The sequence below is a fragment of the Camelina sativa genome, chromosome 9 (assembly GCF_000633955.1).
Source record: "Camelina sativa cultivar DH55 chromosome 9, Cs, whole genome shotgun sequence".
In the NCBI taxonomy this organism is placed as follows: domain Eukaryota; kingdom Viridiplantae; phylum Streptophyta; class Magnoliopsida; order Brassicales; family Brassicaceae; genus Camelina; species Camelina sativa.
Window position 1 is genome coordinate 35,438,461 of NC_025693.1, and position 23,057 is coordinate 35,461,517.

Consider the following 23,057-nt stretch of genomic DNA (forward strand, 5'->3'; position numbering starts at 1 on the left):
ACGACGAACCTAATGCTAGTCTCCGTGTTCGAGATGTTCGCTAAACCACCAACGATCAGCCCTAAAATTCCACAAGGAACCAAAACAAAAACAATCGATCGAACACGGGAAGGTCGATCGCAATACAAAGGAGTAAGAAAAAGAAGAAGAAGAAGACGAGAGAGAGAGAGAGAGAGAGAGAAAACAAACCGATTAGAAGAGAAGCAGAAGCTTCAGGTAGATAATAGAACTTATGACGGCGAAGGACATGACCGAGTACAAAAGAGAGGACAAGCATCATGATCTGAAGCAAAATCCCGACTCCGGCGGCTTGCTGCTGCTTTTCTTGCCCTTGCGGGTCGTGAATCGCCGGCGAAATCTGCAGCTCCGACGACATTACGCCTCGACGGAATTAAAAAAAAACCCTAGGGTTTCTATCAGTGTCACTTCGTCTTGTTTGCTTTTCGTCTTTGTACACACACAGAGAGATTCACGAAAACGGAATTAATGAAACTTGTGAGATGGACTTGTTCTTCTTCCTTTGTGAGGACGCAATTTATAAGAATCTGCGTTCCCACTGCTGCTCTGACTTCTCAGGTGGCTTTCCGTTTTGGGCTTTTATGGGCTTGCACTAGTATTAAAAACTTTTAATATATTTTTATTTGGCCCAACTACTCTATTTAGATTTTCTTTTTTAGTAATCACGATTTTTACCAAAGACGTGGGCTAATAATTGCGTGTAAGCCATCCGCAATGGGGAACACTTGGTGTGTTCTTCGCCTATTAAAATTATAAATATAATGAATAGTGGTATAAGAACATGTTGTCCAGTTCTTGATGTAGAACTGATCTAGGCTCAGTTCTAAGCTGACGTGGCAAGCTGTGATTGGATACAAATTTTTGCAAACAATTTTTCACAAATTAAAAGAGGATTTGATTTAAACTATATATTAATTAAATAAAATGTTTGTTTGTTTTAAGTAAGTAATATGTTTGTTTGTTTTTTTTAATCTTTAATGTTTTTTTTGTTTCATAAAAATTTGATATTGTATTTTGAATTTTAGTACAAGTTTTATAAGTTTGCAATTTAAATATTATTTTTACAGTTTTTATAAATGTAATATGTATAAGAATATTATATTATTAAATCTTATGATCTTAAACATGTTCTCCCAATAATTAACTTTTTAACAAAAGATCTTAACTACTGATCTTAGATTATTTTCATAATATTTTTACTCTAAGAACATCCTAAAGTGTTCCCCCATTGCGGATGCCCTAATATATGGTTTTGAATTCTTCTTCACCAGTGGTGGTGGTGACTCATGTTTACAAAACAGATCCCATTACACTTACACACACAGACATACACAAGGAAACAATATTAACTATAGGCTGATGATATATTGTGGAGCGTTGCTGATCGGACGAGATTGACAAAGCAACTTCACGAACAAGTCACCTAAACCAAGATGAAACCATCTTCAATAGTTCAATCAGAGGGGGGATCAAGCAATCCTGAATCTGACAAAATATCAAGAAGATAGGACTCTTCTTCTGTTTCTGGTGGGTAGTCATTGGGGCGTCTCAAATATTTGATCCTCTCCAAACACCGCTTCTCCAGATTCCCTGAAAGGTCAATGTGAAAACACTTGCGTAAATCTAGGCATTCCAGGTGAGGACAACCGTCAAGAATGGCTTTCAAGCCCATGTTAGATAGAGGGTGTCCGCAAAGGTCGAGGTGGCGTAGTCCGGGCATGCTGTCTGCAATTATTATGGCTATCGAATCATCAGCAACACGGGAGGAAGGGGGGTGGTGTAGCTTCAACGTTTTCAGATTTGGACAAGACTTGCCTACAACTCTCAGAGACTCTCTTGAAAATATGAAGCTTGGAACATGGAGGTACTCAAGCAATGGAAATTTCACAACTGCTTCGAGAAAAATCTCCTCTGGAAAGAAAGAGTAACATGATCGACATGATAGTGTAAGGCTTCTCAGAAGACTTGACCTGCAAAGACAATAATAAAGTGTGTAAAAAAGTTAGAACCATAATAGGATCTAAGATAGAGAAAAAGAAAGATAGTAGCAGCAGATAAAAAGAAACTGAAGCCAAAATACTGATTTGACATCAAAAGCATAATAACAAAGTAAGGATGATATGATCAGGTGGATCATGTATTCAACGCCAAAACATGGAAAGAAAAGGGAAATTGGAATAAATAACAATCACAAAACACGAAGTTTACAATATGCAGAAGAAGAAGACCCCAAAAAAACAAAACCAATGACAACTGATTATATAACCTATTTGATTTTTTTTTTTTTGTAACTAACTTTGTAAGCAACCCAAGCCATGTACAACATATTCAAGTAAGTATTTTTAAGAGTGAATGATTCATCACTCATCAGTTAGAGGAAAGAGACGAGATAAGTTCCCCTTGGTTGTTCGTTCTCTCAGACTCAGAGGAGTAAGTAAAGGGCAAATAAAATATCCTCCCAAGAAAAGTAACAACATAGCAATCAAATCAACGCCGCCAATTCTCTAAATTAGCTAAGTGTACTGTTAAGGGTATATATATATATATATATAGAGAGAGAGAGAGAGATCGAAGAAGAAACCTATCGGCCATGTATGCGAGGATAGCTTCACCCAAGTTCTTAACACCAATAAAGATCTCGATCAAACCACCATCGCTGAGATCAATGGCGCGACGACACATATCTTCAGAGATTAGTTCCAATTCGATTATCCGCCACATCGATGGGTCTTTAGAGACGCGTCGCCACGATCTGCACACCATCTGAGCTTTCAGTATATCAACCGTGCTCAGTCGGATTAAAATCGAAGAAATTAACTCCGGCGGAAGCTCCGCCCAGTTGCATGACGACGACGATGACGATGATGATGACGATGCTATTTTACTTTTTTTCGAAGCCATTTCTTGTGACTGTCTGTGACTGTGAGAGAGAGAATCAATCTCAACACACACGCTCCTTGTTTCTTTTCTTTCTTTCTTTTTCTCTCTTTTATTTCTTTTCTTTTCTTTCTTAAGAAAAAAAGCCTAATAAAGAAGAAGAGAGTGAGCCCAATAATCGAATACGATATTGGGCCTAGGCTCACTCAGTGTTCTTTCTCCAGGTCAACAAGTTTTCCATTTATATTTGACTTTTCCATTTTCATTCGTGCGTTATATAAAGTAACAACGACTAAATAACGACGACAAAAATACATATTAATCAAATCTCATAAGCAAAGAAACCATAATAAGATCATGTTTTTGTTACTTGGGCTCTATCTTGGTCGGAACAGAGTAGCCACCGCTATAATCAAACTCTCCCTCTTGTGCTTCTTTCTTCCGTAAACTACCACCGTACAAAAGCTTCTCTCCGCCCTTCACGACACCAAATTCTGTAGCTGAAGACGACGCAGATGCAGAGGAGCTACTACTCGTTGTCCCACTATTCTGGATGATCATCTCAATCTCTTTAACCACTTCACTCATCGTTGGCCTCTCAGAAGCCGTCTCATCAACGCATTTCAGGGCTAGTTCCATATACCGTCCCAGTTCTGGTAGAGCTCCGGCGTCTCTCAACGACCTATCCATCTTATCTCTTAGTCCGTAGTATTCATTGTCGCTCTTGTTCATTACAAGCTTGATCTCTCGAACAATGTACTTGCCTTTCTCTATCGGCTGTTTCGCCGTGATCAGCTCCATCATTACGACACCGAAGCTATACACATCACTCTTCTCTGTAAGTTTCTGCGTTGTGTAGTATTCTGGATCCAAATATCCCTGCCATTGACCGTTTCAAATTCAACCATCAGAAACCAAACAAGGTTCCCATATTTAAGTCAGAGATGAATCGATTGTAGAACTCACCAATGTGCCTTTGACTTGTGTTGAAACATGGCCTTTGGTGCAGTCTGAAACCAGCTTGGACAAGCCAAAATCAGCAACCTTGGCCGTGAGATTCTCATCCAAAAGAATGTTTGTTGACTTCACGTCCCTGTGGATGATCGGAGGATCTGCCAATTCGTGGAGGTATGCAAGTCCTCTTGCTGATCCTAGAGCCACTCTCAGCCTTCTTTTCCAATCCAGCACAATACCGGATCGCCCTAACAACAATGCGTAAAGGTCAAGTTTTGTGTTTGTGATTTACTTAAGCAGCTAAAAGACCAAATTAATTTTGCAGTACCAGTTAAGCTATCTTTTAGTGATCCGTTGGACATGTACTCGTAGACCAGAATCTGCTCGCCTTGTTCGAAGCAAAAGCCGACAAGCCCAACCAGGTTCTTGTGATGAACTCGAGAAAGCAACTCAATCTCTGTTTTGAACTCGAGCCCTCCTTGTGTTGATCCTTGTTGTGCTCTTTTGATCGCCAACATTTGTCCATCTTGAAGCATTCCTTTATACACCTAGGGAGATTACAGAGAGAAACAGAGGAACGTTACTTGTCAAACCCTAAAAGTGAAACCCTAGTTTTAAGCATCGATCTTTCAAAAACCTACCTTTCCATAACCTCCATAACCCAGCTCACTGCTGACAGAGAAATTGTTCGTGATCTTCTTGAGTTCTTCGTAGGAGAACCAACGTGCCCCTTTCAGCTGCGGTGCACCACCGCTGTCTTTTCCACTCGATGCCCATGAAACTGAGAGAATCAAAAGCCCATTGTAAAACCTAATAGCTCAATCTTCTACTTTACAGAAATATTTTTCCAGGTGGACCTCAGAGATTCTGCAGGGGACTAATCTAAAATGGTAGTGTTTTTACAATAATTTGGACTTACCAAATGGTCTACTCAAACCGATAGCTTCCTCTGCACGTCTCTTTTGCCACATTGCATATATTCCTAGCGCAACAAGGCACAGGACCAAAGCGCTGCAACCAGTTATTATCCCAATGACCATCCGAGAGCTCAAGGAATGTCCGTTACCTTCAGCTGCAAAAAGTTATTATATTGTTAGAGTCCAGTGTCTTGAACTTTAAAAAGTTAAAAACAGATGTATTATAAGATTTTTATGTACATGCTACCTGGGAAAGTGTAGGGAGATGCAATGAAGTAGTAAGGTCCAAACAAAGGAGGAGGTTTGTATGTTTGGTTACTCAAGTCAAATCCAATTCTCTGGACTTCAGTTCTGTTAAAATACTTGCCCATAGGTGGGAAAAGGGCCAACTGTATCTGAAGATAATCATCATTGTTGAAGAAAGGGTTTTGTAGAGATACCGAGCCTGGAGTAAGTCCTAGTTTCACCCACAAGCTCATCTCCAGTGAATGGTATGTATTCACATTGGACAGGTCTCTGAACATAGGCCCTCGGAAGTATAGTGTTCCTTCATAAGGGTAGGCGCATTCACAGCTCTGAGGGCTAATCTTTTGGTCTGATGGACAAGATTTTCCTCCGCAGTTAGCAAGACTGGTTGAGTATATTCGTTTGGCTTGTTGCTGCTGAATCTGGCAGTAGTTTGTGTTTGAGAGAGCTGTTGTGCATACAGGGTTTCCTACGAGTCTGCCAACAGGAGAGAGCTTCTTTACTAGGTTGATATAGACAGTCTGAAGTAAATATAGGAATAAGGAAGCCACTTGCATTAATGTATTAGTATATCCGGAGCTAAGAGTTACTGAGGAAATGTCGTTATCTTGCAGATCAACAAGTTGGAGTTGTGGACCTACTGTGTCTCCTAAGCTCAGTGTTCCATTGAATGCGTTCTTTTTCAGTTTCCTGTGCAAATCCAAATCAGTAAGTTGATGATTTTATAAAGCAGTTATCAAACTTCAGTAAAGAGCAAATGCTGAAACTTACACTTGTTGAAGCTGTGGAAACCCAAAGAGTTTATTAGGCAATGGTCCTTGAAGAGATCCATATTCCATCACACTAAATCCAAGAAAATCATAACATATTTTGAGAGCTCCATATGCTCATTTTCTGGTTTGTAAACTGTAGCAGAGTTGTACTTACAGTGTGGTCAGTGAAGGTAAGGTTGAGAACCATAGAGGAGACTCTGATGGATCAAATGAGTTATTGCTGAGATCTCTGTAACATACATTACATATAATCAGAACACACATACTCATAAATGTAGACAAAAGACATTCTCTGTTGCTGAGAAATTTACACGTAGTTCATTGACTTCATGTCTGACAAATCTGGCAAAGATCCTACAAGCTTGTTGTGAGCTAAGTTCCTGATGAGAGACAGAAACAAAGATGTATACATTCTTTACTGATGCCTACTAAAGATGATCGATCTGGATAAATTACAACTCTGGTTACACTTACAGTTCAATGATATTTGTGAGATTACTGAGATTTTCTGGAACTTTCCCGGTCAGAGTGTTTCTGTCAAGCCGACTGTTGCAAATCCAAGAGAGACGTTAAATATTTTGAAGATAGGGAAGAAACATGAAACGAAGGACAAAGAGATGGTGTGTTACTCACAGAACCTCTAGTGTCTGAACGAGTCCTAAAGTGGAAGGTATGCTCCCTGTGAATTGGTTTCCATCGAATAATCTGACATTTGAACATATATGTTGAGATGAGTAACCTTAATCTTGGCAGAAGTTTAATATGATTATAGAGTACTTGACTTACACATGGATCAGTATCATCTCAGAGCTGAAAAGTTTTGGTGGAATTGTGCCTGAGAGCTGATTCTTGTTGAAATGACTGCAGTTTCAATAACATTTGCATCAGATGAAAGATACATCGAAGCTAAAGAAGATGTCTGCAGAGAAAATAAAAGTACTCACAAGTGTTTGGCTTTTAAAAGAAGATCAAGACCAGGACTAGAGCCTGATGAAATTGGAATGGGTCCTGTCAACTGATTATCCGCAAGATCCAACCAATAAACCTTGGTGAGGTTTCCTAGAGATGCTGGAATTTTACCCGTGAAGTTATTTGAGTTCAAGGCCCTGAGATAACATGGTGGAGCCAAAGTGGCAAGTCTCATAAAACATAGCTTGTTGGTTAAAGGGTAAAGTACAAGACTTAACACTGCAAAAATGCGACTTTCTTACAAGAAAGATAGATCTTTGAGATAGCCAATCTCGTTTGGGATGCTACCAGTGAAGCCACAGCCAGCAAGGATACTGCATATAAAAAACAATAACAACTTTTTAGAACAAGAACAAAGAGATCACTATTAGGATGTTTGCGGAGGGAAGATGTTTACAGGATGTTAAGCTTTGGCAGGTCTCCTAACCGAGAAGTAAGTGAACCCGTGAGACCTGGATTAAATGAAATGTCCCTGAAACAACACAAAGTCGCCAGTTCAGGTCAGAAAAGAAAAAGAAGAGACGTTCCTCTGTTGTAATTGTCGGTGATTCATCAAAAGAGACTGACAAGGATCTTAGTTCAGCTAGTTCTCCAATGTCCCCACTAAGTCTTCCTTTGAGACCCATTGTTGACAAACCCCTGCACATAAAAGACTATGCTTGCTAAGTACGTTACAAAAATAAGTAAGAAAACTGCTCTAATATTTTCATACATAAGTATGAATGACTGATTAAGGAACACTCACAATGCAGTGATTCTAGAGTTGTTGCAGGAGACACCTTCCCAAGGAGTTCCACAAGGATCATCAGAACCTCCCCAACTAGGCGGTGTGTTGTCCCATTGATCCATCAAAGAACGCAGAGAGGCCGCTAATAGAAAGCAATAAAACAAGTAAATTACAATCATTTCCACGAACGGATTCAACGCAAGGGAAAAGCAGAATTCATCACATACCATCACGAGGGTCAGTGACTGAGGAAGTCATTGACAAGACACTGAACGAGTAAGCAAAACAGATCAAGAGCAGCCGTGATGTAGCGGTTACGGTGTTGGAAGCCACCATATTGTTCCTCAAGAGACGATAAGTTCTTGAAGTTTGATATTTAAGTGAAAATCTTGGAGAAAGAACAAACAGATTAAAGTAGCTTCCTTATGAGACAAGATTCATCATTGTCTCATTAGGAAAAAAAATGTAAGTGGGAAGTGTGCCAATAGGAACACGAGTGGCACCAAGAAAATTAGGTTTCACTCAATTTGCCTTCTCTTCGAAGTCAATTTAACGGTTCATGTGTCTCTTTTACAAAACACTTTAGTTATTAAAACACTTGAGTGTTACATTTCTATATATAAGTACAAAATAATTTCAAATAGGCACTACAAAACTAATAATGTAAACTTAGGTTACCGTTAAGCTCTGTTTTCCAATCAAAGCAACCTTCGTTGATCATTATGCTGAGCCTGAGAATCACAAGACAGAGAAGCAGAAGATAGTGGAACCTACCATAAAAAAAAAGTGGGGTCTCGCCAGTGCCCAATAATCCAACCATCTCCATAAACTAATTAAATACTTTAAACGTAAAAGCCACTTCTTCCACTTTTCAAGAAACTACACATTTTTGTCTACATGTAATACAAACTTTAGTTAAATATACAGACAGAGAGTATCCAATAATAGATCCAATTCGTCAACCCCAAAAAAGTTAATAATTCAAAAAAAAAATTTGTCTATTAGTGAATGATCTCTGTCTAGTGTCTTACTAACATGAACATCACATGTATGAAATGTATTGAAACAAAAGAACATTATATATTTGCAAAGAACTTCTATGAAAAGAAGAAAAAAAGTTGGATATGAAACAAAAGAACATCGTGATATGATGAAGTGTTTTTGTCGGCTTTAACATAGAATCCACAAGTCAAAAAAGTCACAACCATTTTCTCCAACTAGTTGATCTAAGCTCACCAGAGAAGAACCTTGGAATGCTCAAGAGACTATTCACTCTCGTCAACCCTTCCAAAGCAGACCATTCCTCATCATCCTGTGCAACCGAAATACACTCCGCAAGTGTCATTGTCATCATCTTCGACTCAACCCCGCAACTCACAGGGATTTTCTCTTCTTTAACGGGGACAATCTCGTCATCCTCCTTGCTTATACTGTTACTAACACTCTCTATGGGATCTTCTTTGAGTGAATGCTTCATTACATTGCTTGAAACTTCCACGGCTGCTGATGAATCTTGTAGAAAGAGGCAGACTACAGTACAATCATCGTTCTTGGAAGTTGGATACTTGATTCTCCATGATCGAACCGCTGTGTCCACTAGAGCTCGAGCCGCTGTACTTCTACTAGGAGCTGAAGCAACTATATCAACAGCTTCTTTGTTTGACAACACATCCCATACCTTTAATACAATTTAGCAACACAACATTTGTCAGCTCTTAAAGATTTGGAAAAAGTTTGCAATTTAGTGGCAAGCAACCGAAGATTTAATTTACCCCATCGCTAGCAAGAATAATGAATTGGTCTTGTTCAGTGAGGCGGCGGTAATTGATATCTGGAACAGAGATTAATCCGTAGTCTTTAAGACAAAAGTCTCCAAAAGCTCGAGCCATTGCTAAACCAGGTGAATCACTGTTTGGTAACCATACACGAGCTACCTCAGGCTCGTCTTGCAATGCAAAGACTCTTCCTTTACATTTCTGGATTCTCGCTGATTCACCTGAAAGTACATCGAAAGAGAAAGTTGAGAGACTTGCCTCTGGCTTCTCAGGAGTTTTAAGATCAGGTTTTGTTATAAAGTACCTGGCAGATCCGGTTTTAAGTCTACAGTTAACTGTACAGCGAGCAAAGCATTGTCTTCATCTCTTGTGGCAAGAACGGCTCTCGAGTCACCAATATTTCCAACCACCAAATGCTCACCCTAAAAGAAATCACAGAAGTTAATATACAATCGTTGAATCGTCTTTTGGTTGCAAGCAGATTCAAAGCTGAGAACCTGCTTGATCAAAGTGACTGAAGTTGTTCCGCTGCAGAAGCAATCAATAGTTGGATGCATTTTAAGCTCTTTATCTATCTGCTGACAAGACTTAAGCAACGCATGTTTAAGAGGCAGATACATCTCGGGAAGTTCATCATTGTTCTCATTTGGATTTAGCTCACACCATTGCTCATCCATAGTAGTAACGGACTCAGATTTCTGCACTTCTTCTTCTTCTTCTTCCTCTGTACCTTTGATTTGCAAATCATTCTCCTTCATCACTAACCCGCTTTGTTCCGATTCTGAGGCCATTTTCAATTGGGTTGAGAGTGTGAAGGGCAATGTATCTCGGACTTTCTTGGCAACCATATGACCAAATGGTCCATGTCCATCGAACACACCACAAAACACTGTATCATCTATCGAGCAAAAGTTCTGGAAATTGAAGTAGTTTTCATAAAAGTTAGAAATTTGTCTTCATATGTCAACGCAACACTGAAAGAATTAAGCAGAAATAGAAGAATCTAAGCAAGGAAGAGTCAAACAAACTAGTGGTCCCTGTAGAAACAGGTTAAAGACTCAAGACAACACAAGAGAACAAACAAACACAGCCATCTCAATCTTCAAAGTTCTAAGCTTTGTAATGGTCCCAAAACATTGTCAATAGTCATGCATCATTCCAAGTTTCTCTCTCTCTTCCTAAGCACTTAGCAACAAAAGAATAATGCAATCATGTTCTGGATCCTCCAAGTAGCTTTCCCCATACATTGAAACAACAACACTTAATCGAATGAGGAACACAATACCCTAAATTGTTCTGTGAGTAATGATCAAAATCCAAAAGGGTTGCAAAAACAGAGTGAAAAGATCAATATTTAGAAAGATATAAAGAAACGAACCTCAAAGACAAGCATGGCGTCTTGGTTAGTCCCTTTCTTCCCTTGCTGAGTGTAAAGACATGCAACCTTACTAGAACCATTGGAAACAAAGCGACCCAAAACCTGCTCGATTTCGCCGCCGCCCATTAAATCTCTCGGCCGCCGCCACCGTCCGGAGCCTAACCTCTCATCAGCCGTCTCCGTCGCAGAGGCGGTGGTGCTGGTTTCTCCAGGTTCCTTCCCAGTGGTTCGATCTACTGAATAACACAGACCCATTTCGAGAATGATCCGGAGGAAAAGCTCAAAGCTTTAAAAAAAAAAAAAAAACAAATTGAAGAAATCTAAGACTTTTCTTGTGTCGGCAAACGATTAACGAAACAGTTCCTCGGGGAAAACGGATTAAATTGCTCGGCGAATAAAGGAGGAGGAGGAGCCAAACGAGAAAAAACGAAATCAAGAAGAAAAAAAGAGCTTAAAAGGCTCAAAAATCGAAACTTGGCATCTACAACTACTTTAGCTTTTTAGCTTTAGCTTTAGGGACCTGGTTTTTCAAATCATTTTCTCGGGAAAACTGCTAGTTTCTCGGGTAAAAAAAGACTCTTACTTTTCCAATTTGCAAGAACTAAAAGGAAAAAGAGAGAGAGAGAAAACAGAACCATCACACAATCATCAGTTCAAAATCAGATTCTTGTGAATTTAATTGATTTNGTAGCTTTCCCCATACATTGAAACAACAACACTTAATCGAATGAGGAACACAATACCCTAAATTGTTCTGTGAGTAATGATCAAAATCCAAAAGGGTTGCAAAAACAGAGTGAAAAGATCAATATTTAGAAAGATATAAAGAAACGAACCTCAAAGACAAGCATGGCGTCTTGGTTAGTCCCTTTCTTCCCTTGCTGAGTGTAAAGACATGCAACCTTACTAGAACCATTGGAAACAAAGCGACCCAAAACCTGCTCGATTTCGCCGCCGCCCATTAAATCTCTCGGCCGCCGCCACCGTCCGGAGCCTAACCTCTCATCAGCCGTCTCCGTCGCAGAGGCGGTGGTGCTGGTTTCTCCAGGTTCCTTCCCAGTGGTTCGATCTACTGAATAACACAGACCCATTTCGAGAATGATCCGGAGGAAAAGCTCAAAGCTTTAAAAAAAAAAAAAAAACAAATTGAAGAAATCTAAGACTTTTCTTGTGTCGGCAAACGATTAACGAAACAGTTCCTCGGGGAAAACGGATTAAATTGCTCGGCGAATAAAGGAGGAGGAGGAGCCAAACGAGAAAAAACGAAATCAAGAAGAAAAAAAGAGCTTAAAAGGCTCAAAAATCGAAACTTGGCATCTACAACTACTTTAGCTTTTTAGCTTTAGCTTTAGGGACCTGGTTTTTCAAATCATTTTCTCGGGAAAACTGCTAGTTTCTCGGGTAAAAAAAGACTCTTACTTTTCCAATTTGCAAGAACTAAAAGGAAAAAGAGAGAGAGAGAAAACAGAACCATCACACAATCATCAGTTCAAAATCAGATTCTTGTGAATTTAATTGATTTAGGATTATTTGAAAACAGCGACGTTGCAGAGAGAGACCCACAAAGAAGGCCCAACGTTTACTTACTCCACTTCTGTTTATTAGAGAGATTTTTTAAAAGTTAAAATTTTGTTAATGCAAAAGAAGTAAGTAATTGAGAGAAGGAGAGAGACGAAATGATCAGACAAAGTTCACAACAGTTTGGTTCCGCACGTGAGATCTTTTTTTTTTATTTTTTGTATTTTTCTTCTTTTCTGAATAATAATAATTGTGGGAAAAAAATCAAAAATTGGTTTTGGCTGCATCGTACCCTCCATTAACCCAATTATGCGTTACCACGTGTCATAAGCTGGAAAGTAATTTGTCGTCTGGTTCGAATTTGATTGTTAATTAATGTGTTGGTTAAGTGTTAAACAATTTGATCAGTCACAGGGGTGTCCCTTTCTGCCTTTATATTAAGGGAACCTAAATACTGAAGCCAGCCAAGTTTGGGGAAAAAAATAATTAACTCTGTTTGTCTTTCCTTCAAAAATTTGATAATTGAAGTACCCAACTTGTGTTAACCTTTACCACAATTTTAAAATCAATCAAATGTTGATAATATCTATTATCTAGTACAATTATACTACACTAAAGGTGTTTAATATACGATTGGTTTCCTTTTGGGCTATTGAATTTTTTTAACTATTTTAAAGATTAAAAAAAAAACAAATCTAATTTTAGTATGAATTGTATAGTGATTTCAGTTTATACATGATGAACAACTTAAGTTAATCACATTTATGACTGTAAGGAGAATTCACGGATTGTGTGTTGGCCAATGCGACACCACGACAAGTCTTAGTTGTCCCACTGAGTTTGGTGAGAGATGCATTCATTCACACGCATCCAAAATAAAATAGTAGATACTACTTCTACACCTCCTAAGTTTTAATCACCATCTTAAGAAAATGTTTCTCAATAACCCGTTTTGTATCAATATTACACAAATCATTATGTAACCATGGTTATAAAAATAGCTGCCATGGTACATAATTCCTTAAACAAACCTAAAAGACTAAAAAACTTCAACAGAAAACTGATAGTAGGGAACGATGTATTTTATGAATCAAATTACAAAAACACCTGAAAGCAAATCTTACCTTCATTAGATGATGTATTGTCTTATTAAAATACTTATTCTTGATGATGAATCACACTTCTTATACTTGGCCACACATCTTCTCAGGTTTCATTTAGGACATTAAACCTGGAGAGTTCGAGAACAGGTTAGTATGAGTTGGGTGGGTCATATATATAGTTCAATGAAAAAGACAGAAGAAAAGAAATGTTGTGTTGAAGCTACTAAAGCTTACTTGGGCGTGTTCGGTTTTGTATTTCTGAAGCTCTTCTTCTGCACATATGAGCCTATGAACACAAAAGAAAAAGAAGAAGGAATGTTGGAATTCAATCTAAAAACCTGAGAGAGCTACACATGGGGATGCTTTCGGTAGTTACCTCCATTGCAGGTCAGTTATTTCGTGGAGCAGTTCTTTCTCTCTTTCGTGAGCTGCTTCAAGCTGTGATTCAACAGAAGAACAGTTTCGTTAAGTACCAATCTTTTAAGGAATGTGATTCAATACATTTCTCCTGCAAACATTTCATACCAAGGATTTCTCAGTAGGAGGTACAGTAGGTTGTTGTACGTTTCCTTGTTCAACTGCACGTCCGTCTACATCAGAGAGGTAAAGGAGATTCAAATCCAGCGGCAAGGAAAAATATAATCAGAAGGGCGAATGAAGACAGAAGAAGAGTGAAAGTTGCACTAAAATAAACCTGTCAACTCTCTGTTGGTGAGTACTTTCATCATATGCAGAATGTTATCCTGTTTTTGGGATGTTTTCAATCACGTAATGAACTTTCTTATCGTTAAAATGAATTAAATAAACTGATTAAAGTGTAAGCAGCAAAAGGCATACCCTTTCCAAAATATTAGTTTGCAGAACTGGATAAACCAGCGGGTAAACGTATGAGCTGGTTAGATTTGGTAATGCGACATCAGAGGGAGGTAGAGAAGTAGAGGCATGTTGGCAGAGCACCTACATAAGCACAAGTAAAAATGTTATTTGTTTTCAGTAAAAAATCTTGAGATGAATAGTTGAGGATGAAAGACATTTGACTGTTAGTCTGCAGCTGATCAGGCTGACCTCGAAACAATTACAAACCTGCATACTGTGACTCTTTTGCAGGATTGGAGAGGGAACCACCACCTGATGAAGATAAAGTTAATATAGAAAACCTTAAGAAGGTGACTGAAACGAGAAAGCACAATTGTTTCCTGTCAAAACCAAAAGGTAGTTACCTTCTCGATGTCCAAATTTTCAGAAGTTACTTTGAAACGCCCTCTTTGCTGCACAACTGGCGGCTTTGATTTGTCGTCAGTTTCATCTAGACTTGCTGATAACAAGATGTATTCATTTAATTAGAAAAACCGTGATCCATAGGGATGTTTAGATAGGATTTCAAGTATAAAGAAATTCTGTAAATGCTTACCTGCTTTGGGTGGTCTAACAGCCAGCTCTGTTGGTACTTCATCTCCTCCCACTGTAGCATGTATCCCATTGCAGGTTGAACCATTTTGAAGATGCTCGTGGGTTTTATCACTGGGAATTCACAGATTGCTTTAAATTTAATGTCGCATAGAGAATATATGTATACTCAGTGGATATGAGCTTTCAAGTCAATAAGACTGGCAAACTGAACCAAGAAAAGCTCTTACAATAGCAGTACATGTTAAAGGACTAACCTCTCTCCTTTATGGGGAGCACCGTTTCTATCTGCCAAAACAGAGCTCCCTGCTAGAATCTCTGTTGGTTGATTGGTTTGGATTGATGAGGAATCCATTGATTTCCCATTGACTGCATGCGTACTACCAGCAGTTGTATTGTTTTGAGATAGATCTTCATGACGAGGTGAGGAATAGACGTAACTATCATAACTGGGGCTGGCAAGACTGGAATCATCATCAGATTTATCCCTGACCAACCAAAATATTATTTGTTCAGTTTACTCATCTCTAGTCGTTGCAGATAGGTAGATAAATAGAGACTCCAGAGCGAAAAGTAGCTGATAAACCTTGCGATACTTAGTGTTCGGTGAATTAGGGGTTGGAGATACTTATTTGTTATATGACCATTTTCCTCCTGCAGAGATGGTTATAAAGAACTGTAAACCTCAACCAAGTAACAAACAAAGATGAAAACAGGGAAACATTTATGAACTCGAGAAAGATTTTAACAAGAGGACACCTGAATCTCCGAGTGGGTATCCTGTGAATCTAGAGCCTGCAACGAAGTGGCACTTCCCGATAAACTGTCTGATAAGCTACAATCTATGTCCTGGATCTGATGGAAATAAGAACATCATAATATGAAGTACAGTGGGCTTTACAGTTGGCTACTTTTATGGGTTAGAGGAGACCAAACATACCAATGAAGCCTGGGCCTTCATATCATCGAGATTGAAATTCCACCCGCTGATACCTCTCTTATATTCATTCTGCATGTTACTACGACAAGAGGTCAAAGGCTAAAATACTTTGCAGAAAAATTGGAACTAGAAACCAAAAGTTAAAAAGATTCTAACAGAGATAAATAAAGCCAAAATTGGAAACTGGAAACACAAACCTGCGACAGTTCTTCCTTCTCTCCATCTGCCATTTTCTCTTGTGCAAGCATATCTTCTTCCTTTTTCTGCATGAAGAAAGCATATTCCCATCAGTTCCCGTAATAAGATGTTGACTGATAATATTCAGCACTATAGCTACTGGCTATCTACTTAGATCTACATATCCAACCTTTATTGCCTGAACACGATTAACAAGATCTGGTAACCCATCCAGAAGTTTCCGTGCAATGTAATCGCTTGATCTTGCTTGCTTGAAAAAGGAATGTTTTAACAACTTCTTTGCAGACGGGCGTTTGGAAGGGTCTTTAACTAGACAACTGGCGATCATCTGCTTGAAAGACTGAAAATACCAGGAAAATAAGCAAAATTAAGATGAGAATAAGCCAAACATTCAGATTAGAATGTGTAGTTTTGACACCAAGAGTATACCCTTGAAAACTTCCTATCTCTTTCGTAATCCAGCCCTGGTGGTGCATTTTGCAACGTCATAAGCAGAACCTGAAAAACATATCTGTCTTAGATTGATGCAAAGATTTTGGAGCTGAAATCCAGATATCACAGGCTACGTACGAACCTTCATTGGTGGATATTTAGAGAAAGGAGCGTGACCATGTGCAAGCTCTAGCCCAGTTATACCAAACGACCATATATCAGCCCTAAATAAAATAGATGCTCCAAATAAGAAATACTATTTGAGCAAATAGAATGATAAAACTTTAAATATGAGGCTAAACTAACTTGAAGTCATAACCATGTAGCTGCTCCATGACTTCAGGTGCCATCCTGTGAAAAAAATAAGAAACAGTAGGTCATGCACATGAGAACTACATCCAGACAAGTGTTGAAGTCCTCCACACACAAGAAAAGTGTTAATGGGGCACTANAGGGTCTTTAACTAGACAACTGGCGATCATCTGCTTGAAAGACTGAAAATACCAGGAAAATAAGCAAAATTAAGATGAGAATAAGCCAAACATTCAGATTAGAATGTGTAGTTTTGACACCAAGAGTATACCCTTGAAAACTTCCTATCTCTTTCGTAATCCAGCCCTGGTGGTGCATTTTGCAACGTCATAAGCAGAACCTGAAAAACATATCTGTCTTAGATTGATGCAAAGATTTTGGAGCTGAAATCCAGATATCACAGGCTACGTACGAACCTTCATTGGTGGATATTTAGAGAAAGGAGCGTGACCATGTGCAAGCTCTAGCCCAGTTATACCAAACGACCATATATCAGCCCTAAATAAAATAGATGCTCCAAATAAGAAATACTATTTGAGCAAATAGAATGATAAAACTTTAAATATGAGGCTAAACTAACTTGAAGTCATAACCATGTAGCTGCTCCATGACTTCAGGTGCCATCCTGTGAAAAAAATAAGAAACAGTAGGTCATGCACATGAGAACTACATCCAGACAAGTGTTGAAGTCCTCCACACACAAGAAAAGTGTTAATGGGGCACTAGTACTTACCAGCAAGGTGTTCCAACGAATGTGTTCCTTGTCCGTTGCCTATCACCAGAATCAAAGAGACAGGCAGATACACCAAAGTCTCCCAACTTGACAGCACCTCGAGCACCAAGCAAAATATTACCAGCCTGAAAGGAAAACATGAAAAATAATCACAACGAAGGGAAGGATATTCATATATGGTCCCAAATACTATCGTTTACCAAAATACAAGTTCACAGAGTCACTGATTATAAAAACACACTATTCAGAACCACAAGATTCACAATGTAACATGAAGTGATGAAATCCAGAAAGATTGAAAGACTGACTTTGACATCGCGATGTATGTGGCCATGCTGATGGAGATAGTCTAATCCTTTCAAAGCTTCACGCAGTATAGTGGCAATAATAGTCTCCTCAAAACCATCAGGGTATGCAGCTTTAAGTATGTGAAGACAAGAACCACCAGCCATGTAAGGCATGATGACCCACAAATTGTGATCACTAACAAAGGAGCAATGTGATTTCAACACATTGGGATGATCAACAAGCATCATCGTCTGCGCTTCACGAGAAATATTATTCTGCATCCATCAAACAAAACCAAAAAAAAAGTAATCAGAGAGCTTATAGCCAATGCAAGAACAAAGTAATCAAATCATTGAGAGAGAAGCAAGAGGAGAGAATCACCAGATCGCAGTTATCGCGTTCAAAGTCAAGAATCTTAATAGCAACGACTTCATTGAAAGGGATGCACAAAGCACGATGCACTAAAGCACTAACACCTTGACCGATCACCTCGTAGAGGGTGTAATGCTCAGGCCCAATCGGATACTTCTTCTTCTCCATTGGTGGTGTAGATCCTTCCTTGGTTTCACTAAAAAAACCAATTCCAAAAAAAACTCTCAGCAATGATAATAAAACAGGGGAGTGGAGGCGAAAACGCTTTTGGAATCAAACTTTTTTTTTTTCTTTAGGGTAGAATCAAAAGGTTAACCTGGAATTGAGAGACGACGAAAACATAAAGACAGCTGGTTCCAGTCGAGTGAATCTGCAGAATAAATTCAGGAAAAAAAAAGGAAACAAATCAGAAATTCGAAAAAACATAAAAAACCTAAATCTCTCTCTCTCTCGTCAACAACAGCAATTAACTCCTCCCCGTAACGATGGAATTAAATCGTACCGGGGAAATTACGACATCCATGTAAAATAATAAGGAAACAAATTGATGACAAGAGTGCGAGAAAAGGAAAGAGATAGATATCGTGCTGATGAAGATATTGACTGATGAATGATGAATGATCTTATTCAATTGGTTTTTGTGAACTTTCTATCAAAATTTTCTCGAGAAACACACAAAAAAAAACTATGAAAAGAAAACGAGAGAGAGAGAATGAGAGAGAGAGAGAGAAGAAGAGAGTCACAATCGGATCGCCGCTCAAATTGGGGAGAGAAGCTTTTTGGGGCTTTTGTGTTAAATTTGGAATCCCGCCACTTTAGGTCTCTTTCTGCTTTTTTGCCCTTCTTCTCTCCTCCTTCTCTCCTCCTATTTTATATTTTTCAGATAAAATTTTGACAAAAGAGAAAAGAAAAAAACTGACCGCATTAATCGTTTTAACCTAGAATGGATAAGGCTGGTAAACCTATTATTATTCTCATAATTCAAAAATATCTTTTTTCGGAATTAGATATTCTGGTTTTTAGGCCTTAACCAACAACGCAAGTCACTTCTAATAAGTCAGTGATTTTAACAGTTTTCAGAATTTGTACCAAACCAGCCGGGTTAGCCTTCGGTTTCCCCTGAACCACATGAAAACCGAGACGCTACTACTCTGAGATGCAAACCAGGAAGCCATCGGTATTTTTCAGAACCAAATACAACCGGTTCCATAGTGTGGTTCAGGTTCACCTTTCAACATCGGAAAATCCGTGATTTGCAATTAATCACAATAAACATAGGATAGAGAACATGTTGGTTAGGATAAATATCTTTTACACTTTTATGTTTATCCGTCAAGAATCACGTGACCACACTTTTTTGTATCTCTGCTTCTTTTACCCATAAATATCTATCTCAAACGCAAAACAACCGCGCAAATCGCAACAAAACGCAAACGCAAACGGAGAAAAGTCCCACACATTAAATTCTCGGACAATGAGAGAAATATTCAACGTAAGACAAAAGAGCCAAAACTTTTTCCAAGAAGAGAAGGTTAAAATGTTTTGTGAACTCAGTCTTCAAAATCTCCTGAGTTCTCCAATAGATAGTTAGCTGCCAATTCTTCGTTACGCTCACATGCTAGGAAGGCTTCTATTACTAAGGCTCTATCAAATCCCATTTCCTCTAGCTGTTTGGACAGGTCAGAGGCCAGTGAGAATATAGATAGTTAACAAGGATTGCAAAGAACAGAGTGTTAAAATATTGTGTTACTATTAATGGTGATTTTACCCGTTGAATCGCTTCTTGCTCTGCTGGGGTAACATTTACGGCATGTGGCATTTCTTGCTCGGGTTGATCGAACATATCAGCATCCCTGATGGGTTATGTTTTTAAACTTAGTGACTCAAATTTTAGTAGTTTAGTGAAATATCGATGAGAAGCATAAAATTACATCTGAGAATACGATGAATAGATTGGAGGACTTACCCGTCAGATCCCTCATAGGGCTCGTTTACTAACTGAAGAAACTCTGCCTGGTTCTCTTGAATTAGCCTCAGAAGTTGAGGGTTTTGCTTTCCAAGTTCCTGAAGCATCGGCTAACAAAAGCAGCGGTTCCAACATAAGACTTTCAGAATCAGTGAGAAGTCTTAAAAATTACTGGACAAGAATTACGAATATTAGACTGCTCTTACCTGGAGAATTTGAGGGTTGGAATGGACCATGGTGCGTAATTGTTGGAACTAATACAATAGCAGATACAAGAGAATGAGTACATGGATGGAATTTTCAAAAGCTAGAACGAACAGTCAAATCAAAGCATGTTAACATACATCTCGGTTAATCATCCCCTGCTAAAATGGCTAACAGATAAACAATCCGCGCATAAGTTAATGATATATGGTTCTAACTTCTAAGCAATCTAGATGCCTTCTCTTTCCACATTCACAATCATTTACTAAATATCATGTATGATGAGCAGAGATCCAAATTTTTTTAAAACAATGCAATTTAGAAGAGATGGAGATGAAGTTAGAATAGCAACCTGGTCATTGTTTCTAAGAAATTCAAGCGTTCCATGATCACCAGATCCAGCAGCAGCAACTGTTTCCTGGGAAAATTAAACTATAGAGTGAGAAGGTAACTAAATATAACTATCAATTCTTTTGGATACACTATTACTGCTAAATACCTGAGGGAATAAATCCAAAGGAGATGAGTTAGGTCCTCCAGATGCAGGTGCGACAGGGGATGCACCAGATCCTGCCAACTGAGCCCCAGGTACAGGTACAGCTACTTCAGCAGTTTCAGGAATTCCCTAATGTATAAATACGATGTCAACAATTTCATCCTTTAAACTCTTAGGAAATAAAGTTACAGAAAGAAGCCATACGGAATACAAATAATCCACTGCTCTCTCAGGGTTGTTGTAAGCTGCACGAAGTGCACGAGTAACTGTTTCTTTGTCCCAGCTTCCGCCTCCCATTTCCATTATCTGTTGGACCATTTGCTCAAGACTACTGCCACTAACCAATGTTGACGCAGCTTGTCCATAGGTGTCGTCAGTTGGTGCCCTGCCACATACCATTCAACTGTGGAGATTATATAGTGTATCAATGAAATCCAGAACAACTAAGTTATACAATATATACTAAAGGTCAAACATAGAATAGAAGCTTTCGGAAAACCATAAAAGGATCAATCAATAGAAGGAGAGAAAATAAATCTTTTCAAGAGAAGCTCATTTTCAATAATAAAACTTACCCTGGTTGTTCTTGAGCAGGAATAAGTGAAGGAGGCACGGCTGTAGACTGGGATGTAGTTGGTGCTGCAGGCTGCTTTTCCAATACGAGCTTATATTAAACAACCAGTGGAAGGAGCTGCTCATCACACATTTGCACAAGTAAATATATGCAAGAAAGTTACCTTAGCCAAAGAAGTAGTAGACATGGCAGCCGAAGCAGGCTGTGAGATAGAAGCAAGATTTTACACTGACAATTATCAGACTAAACCAGTCATATAATAAAATATAGGAAATAAAAAAAAACTACCTGAGCCGAAGACTGACCAGCTGAACCTGCCGTTTTGCTCTACAGTTCATCAATAAGCCGAAGACAATGTCAGTGCCATGACAAGCTATATTTGTTTCATAGAAATTGGAAAATTATGAAAGATACATCTAGCAACATATTACTAGGACACTCGTTCATCAGCTTTTATAGCTTCCACTAAAACGATTTTATTTGTTGATTTGTTTGAATAGAGGGTACCTTGCTAAGCATAACGACGAGGAAACCTTCCTCGGTAACCTTGTTCTCAACCAAGCTAGTTTCATCTTTCAAAACTTTTCCATTGTGAATCAACAATTGCTGGCCACAAGGATAATTGTCTTTGCCTTGTGAATCCTCTATATTCTTCTTCACCGCCATTATCTGTTAAAAGACAAGCCCGGATTTAATGATTTGAAGAGTAACACACAGCCAATTTGACGAAACCAAGATTGGATTCGCGAGTCATCAAACCAAATTTGAGCAGTTAACAAACACTTGAGAGAAATACAAAATTTGATCACCAGATAACTCGCAATTGTGGATCTGAAGCTCTTCAAGGTGAGATTCCCTACTTTTTTTTTTTTTAATAATCTCCTAGGCAAAAACTATGCATACGCGTGAACGAAGAAAGTAGAGAAGAAGAGGACTAACCGTATCGGAGGGTAGAACCCTAATTTCAAAATGATTACCCTTGAGAGTCTTAACGGTGAGCTTCATATCTTCAGAACAGATGAAATCGACGGCGGAGAGAGAGAGCGAGAGAGACCTAATCAAAAGAGATCGAGGGGAGACGCTACGCAATTAAAAGCCGACCGTAGTTAAACAACAACAGTCTCCATCAACGGAGCGTTTTGGATTTTAAACGCGGCAAGAGATCTCCCCATGTGCACTCCACGTGACGTGATACCTTTAATCTCCATTTTTTTTTTTTTTTTTTTTAAGTTATCCCAGAGGAAAGGGAATTGAGAAGAATCATGCCGTACGTAAACGGGCCAAACAAATATAAAGCCCAATAAGGCCCACTCACTTTACTAATTTAACCAAACTCTAAACAAACTCTGATTATGGAGGGTATTTGTTGTCGGTAATTTAGCAATCAATAATATTCTTTAGGATACGTACTTTGACATTATAAATCAGAGCAATTATTAATTATGAGTAAACGGTAGTCATGTAATGTCGGTCGAAGACTTAACACTAGCCAGCTAGAATTAATAATAACAAACAACAACTCCCACATGATCGATCTCTCTCATTCAAAGCAACTTTAAAGTATATAAACACACAAGCAAGTGGTAAGTGGGAAAGTAACAACAACTCAATTCCAGACCAAACCCACCCAACAGTCAGTCAACAACACGCAATTGCAATTCTCTCTTTTTTGTCAAAATCTAAAAAAAAAATTCCTAAATTTGCGGTAAATGTAACGGATTGTGTTCTTTGAAGAACCCCGCGATTACCGGTGAATCGGCTCCTTACTCTATTAGCCGTAAGTAACTCCACGCAGACGAGATCTCCGACGATTTGGCCACTACGCCGAAGAAGATTTTTCCAGAAAATTTAGGTCTCTTTTTGTTTTTTTTTTTTTTTTT

At 38.7% G+C, this 23,057-nt stretch overlaps 7 protein-coding genes across 12 annotated transcripts in view; 1 reads left to right on the forward strand and 6 right to left on the reverse strand.

Annotated features, from left to right (window-relative positions):
- LOC104714258 (sodium/hydrogen exchanger 6-like) overlaps nucleotides 1–506 on the reverse strand; it is a 5,153-nt gene extending 4,647 nt beyond the window's left edge. The window contains exons 1-2 of one of the 2 annotated variants that reach the window (XM_010431556.2): nucleotides 190–376; nucleotides 10–61 (exon numbers count right to left, since the gene is read on the reverse strand). In XM_010431556.2, the coding sequence (XP_010429858.1) occupies nucleotides 10–61; nucleotides 190–376 (239 nt within the window). Of the gene's footprint in view, nucleotides 1–9; nucleotides 62–189 lie in introns of both variants that reach the window. The other variant, XM_010431555.2, reaches the window with a different exon arrangement.
- On the reverse strand, nucleotides 1,159–2,987 carry LOC104714260 (putative F-box/LRR-repeat protein 23). Its single transcript, XM_010431558.2, has 2 exons — nucleotides 2,600–2,987; nucleotides 1,159–1,988 (listed from the first exon to the last, which is right to left on the reverse strand). Exons 1-2 carry the CDS (start codon nucleotides 2,917–2,919, stop codon nucleotides 1,472–1,474), a joined length of 837 nt encoding a protein of 278 aa, XP_010429860.1. The 5' UTR covers nucleotides 2,920–2,987; the 3' UTR covers nucleotides 1,159–1,471.
- On the reverse strand, nucleotides 3,109–7,887 carry LOC104714261 (probable leucine-rich repeat receptor-like protein kinase At5g49770). The gene is made up of 19 exons (XM_010431559.2): nucleotides 7,709–7,887; nucleotides 7,500–7,623; nucleotides 7,322–7,393; nucleotides 7,152–7,226; nucleotides 6,997–7,068; nucleotides 6,730–6,891; nucleotides 6,572–6,646; nucleotides 6,419–6,490; nucleotides 6,260–6,331; nucleotides 6,097–6,165; nucleotides 5,940–6,014; nucleotides 5,784–5,855; nucleotides 5,568–5,702; nucleotides 5,014–5,489; nucleotides 4,769–4,921; nucleotides 4,491–4,630; nucleotides 4,178–4,397; nucleotides 3,862–4,097; nucleotides 3,109–3,774 (listed from the first exon to the last, which is right to left on the reverse strand). The coding sequence occupies exons 1-19, from the start codon at nucleotides 7,815–7,817 to the stop codon at nucleotides 3,262–3,264; spliced, it is 2,922 nt and encodes a 973-aa protein (XP_010429861.1). The 5' UTR covers nucleotides 7,818–7,887; the 3' UTR covers nucleotides 3,109–3,261.
- LOC104714262 (probable protein phosphatase 2C 18) lies at nucleotides 8,524–12,237 on the reverse strand. 2 transcript variants are annotated; one of them, XM_010431561.2, is made up of 5 exons: nucleotides 11,471–12,237; nucleotides 9,754–10,170; nucleotides 9,561–9,678; nucleotides 9,254–9,477; nucleotides 8,524–9,159 (listed from the first exon to the last, which is right to left on the reverse strand). In XM_010431561.2, exons 1-5 carry the CDS (start codon nucleotides 11,723–11,725, stop codon nucleotides 8,680–8,682), a joined length of 1,494 nt encoding a protein of 497 aa, XP_010429863.1. In that variant the 5' UTR covers nucleotides 11,726–12,237; the 3' UTR covers nucleotides 8,524–8,679. The 2 variants fall into 2 exon arrangements, with proteins under 2 accessions (XP_010429863.1, XP_010429862.1); XM_010431560.2 differs by lacking the exon at nucleotides 11,471–12,237 and adding an exon at nucleotides 10,635–11,299.
- Nucleotides 13,077–18,769, reverse strand: LOC104714263 (STE20/SPS1-related proline-alanine-rich protein kinase-like). 3 transcript variants are annotated; one of them, XM_019229673.1, is made up of 23 exons: nucleotides 18,681–18,769; nucleotides 18,254–18,307; nucleotides 17,947–18,133; nucleotides 17,586–17,840; nucleotides 17,278–17,402; nucleotides 17,125–17,169; nucleotides 16,961–17,042; nucleotides 16,816–16,884; nucleotides 15,970–16,140; nucleotides 15,800–15,865; nucleotides 15,603–15,671; nucleotides 15,422–15,517; nucleotides 15,249–15,316; nucleotides 14,920–15,150; nucleotides 14,667–14,776; nucleotides 14,476–14,570; nucleotides 14,339–14,383; nucleotides 14,093–14,212; nucleotides 13,950–13,998; nucleotides 13,781–13,845; nucleotides 13,632–13,693; nucleotides 13,490–13,541; nucleotides 13,077–13,383 (listed from the first exon to the last, which is right to left on the reverse strand). In XM_019229673.1, the coding sequence occupies exons 2-23, from the start codon at nucleotides 18,277–18,279 to the stop codon at nucleotides 13,378–13,380; spliced, it is 2,094 nt and encodes a 697-aa protein (XP_019085218.1). In that variant the 5' UTR covers nucleotides 18,280–18,307; nucleotides 18,681–18,769; the 3' UTR covers nucleotides 13,077–13,377. The 3 variants fall into 3 exon arrangements, with proteins under 3 accessions (XP_019085218.1, XP_010429864.1, XP_019085217.1); XM_010431562.2 differs by having other exon boundaries at nucleotides 18,440–18,760; XM_019229672.1 differs by lacking the exon at nucleotides 18,681–18,769 and having other exon boundaries at nucleotides 18,254–18,418.
- On the reverse strand, nucleotides 19,227–22,326 carry LOC104714265 (ubiquitin receptor RAD23b). 2 transcript variants are annotated; one of them, XM_010431564.2, is made up of 12 exons: nucleotides 22,117–22,326; nucleotides 21,685–21,846; nucleotides 21,466–21,504; nucleotides 21,341–21,379; nucleotides 21,179–21,252; nucleotides 20,808–20,988; nucleotides 20,607–20,732; nucleotides 20,460–20,525; nucleotides 20,110–20,157; nucleotides 19,904–20,013; nucleotides 19,706–19,790; nucleotides 19,227–19,604 (listed from the first exon to the last, which is right to left on the reverse strand). In XM_010431564.2, exons 1-12 carry the CDS (start codon nucleotides 22,180–22,182, stop codon nucleotides 19,488–19,490), a joined length of 1,113 nt encoding a protein of 370 aa, XP_010429866.1. In that variant the 5' UTR covers nucleotides 22,183–22,326; the 3' UTR covers nucleotides 19,227–19,487. The 2 variants fall into 2 exon arrangements, with proteins under 2 accessions (XP_010429866.1, XP_010429867.1); XM_010431565.2 differs by having other exon boundaries at nucleotides 19,488–19,604; nucleotides 21,179–21,249; nucleotides 22,117–22,325.
- LOC104714266 overlaps nucleotides 22,716–23,057 on the forward strand; it is a gene marked incomplete in the record, with an annotated part of 5,663 nt that continues 5,321 nt past the window's right edge. Inside the window, 1 exon segment of the mRNA XM_019229623.1 lies at nucleotides 22,716–23,030.

Bases quoted from the DNA above. Each gene is read 5' to 3' on its own strand.
- LOC104714260 (XM_010431558.2), bottom strand. From the start codon at position 2,919: ATGGCTTCGAAAAAAAGTAAAATAGCATCGTCATCATCATCGTCATCG. The intron at 1,989-2,599 runs GTTTCTTCTTCG...TTGTCTTTGCAG, and splicing joins CTCGCATACATGGCCGATAG to GTCAAGTCTTCTGAGAAGCC.
- LOC104714261 (XM_010431559.2), bottom strand. From the start codon at position 7,817: ATGGTGGCTTCCAACACCGTAACCGCTACATCACGGCTGCTCTTGATC. The intron at 6,166-6,259 runs GTAAGTGTAACC...GTCTCTCATCAG, and splicing joins CTCACAAATATCATTGAACT to GAACTTAGCTCACAACAAGC. The intron at 6,015-6,096 runs GTAAATTTCTCA...TGTATGTTACAG, and splicing joins ATGAAGTCAATGAACTACGT to AGATCTCAGCAATAACTCAT.
- LOC104714262 (XM_010431561.2), bottom strand. From the start codon at position 11,725: ATGGGTCTGTGTTATTCAGTAGATCGAACCACTGGGAAGGAACCTGGA. The intron at 10,171-11,470 runs GTTCGTTTCTTT...TTCAATTTCCAG, and splicing joins ACGCCATGCTTGTCTTTGAG to AACTTTTGCTCGATAGATGA. The intron at 9,679-9,753 runs GTTCTCAGCTTT...GATTTCTTTTAG, and splicing joins CAGTCACTTTGATCAAGCAG to GGTGAGCATTTGGTGGTTGG.
- LOC104714263 (XM_019229672.1), bottom strand. From the start codon at position 18,363: ATGTTTTTTCGAATTTCTGATTTGTTTCCTTTTTTTTTCCTGAATTTA. The intron at 17,043-17,124 runs GTTAGTTTAGCC...TATTTTATTTAG, and splicing joins CTACATGGTTATGACTTCAA to GGCTGATATATGGTCGTTTG. The intron at 14,384-14,475 runs GTAACTACCTTT...TATCTTCATCAG, and splicing joins AAAATTTGGACATCGAGAAG to GTGGTGGTTCCCTCTCCAAT.
- LOC104714265 (XM_010431564.2), bottom strand. From the start codon at position 22,182: ATGAAGCTCACCGTTAAGACTCTCAAGGGTAATCATTTTGAAATTAGG. The intron at 21,847-22,116 runs GTTAGTCCTCTT...GTCTTTTAACAG, and splicing joins GGGTTCTACCCTCCGATACG to ATAATGGCGGTGAAGAAGAA. The intron at 20,526-20,606 runs GTATTTAGCAGT...TAATTTTCCCAG, and splicing joins CTTTGGATTTATTCCCTCAG to GAAACAGTTGCTGCTGCTGG.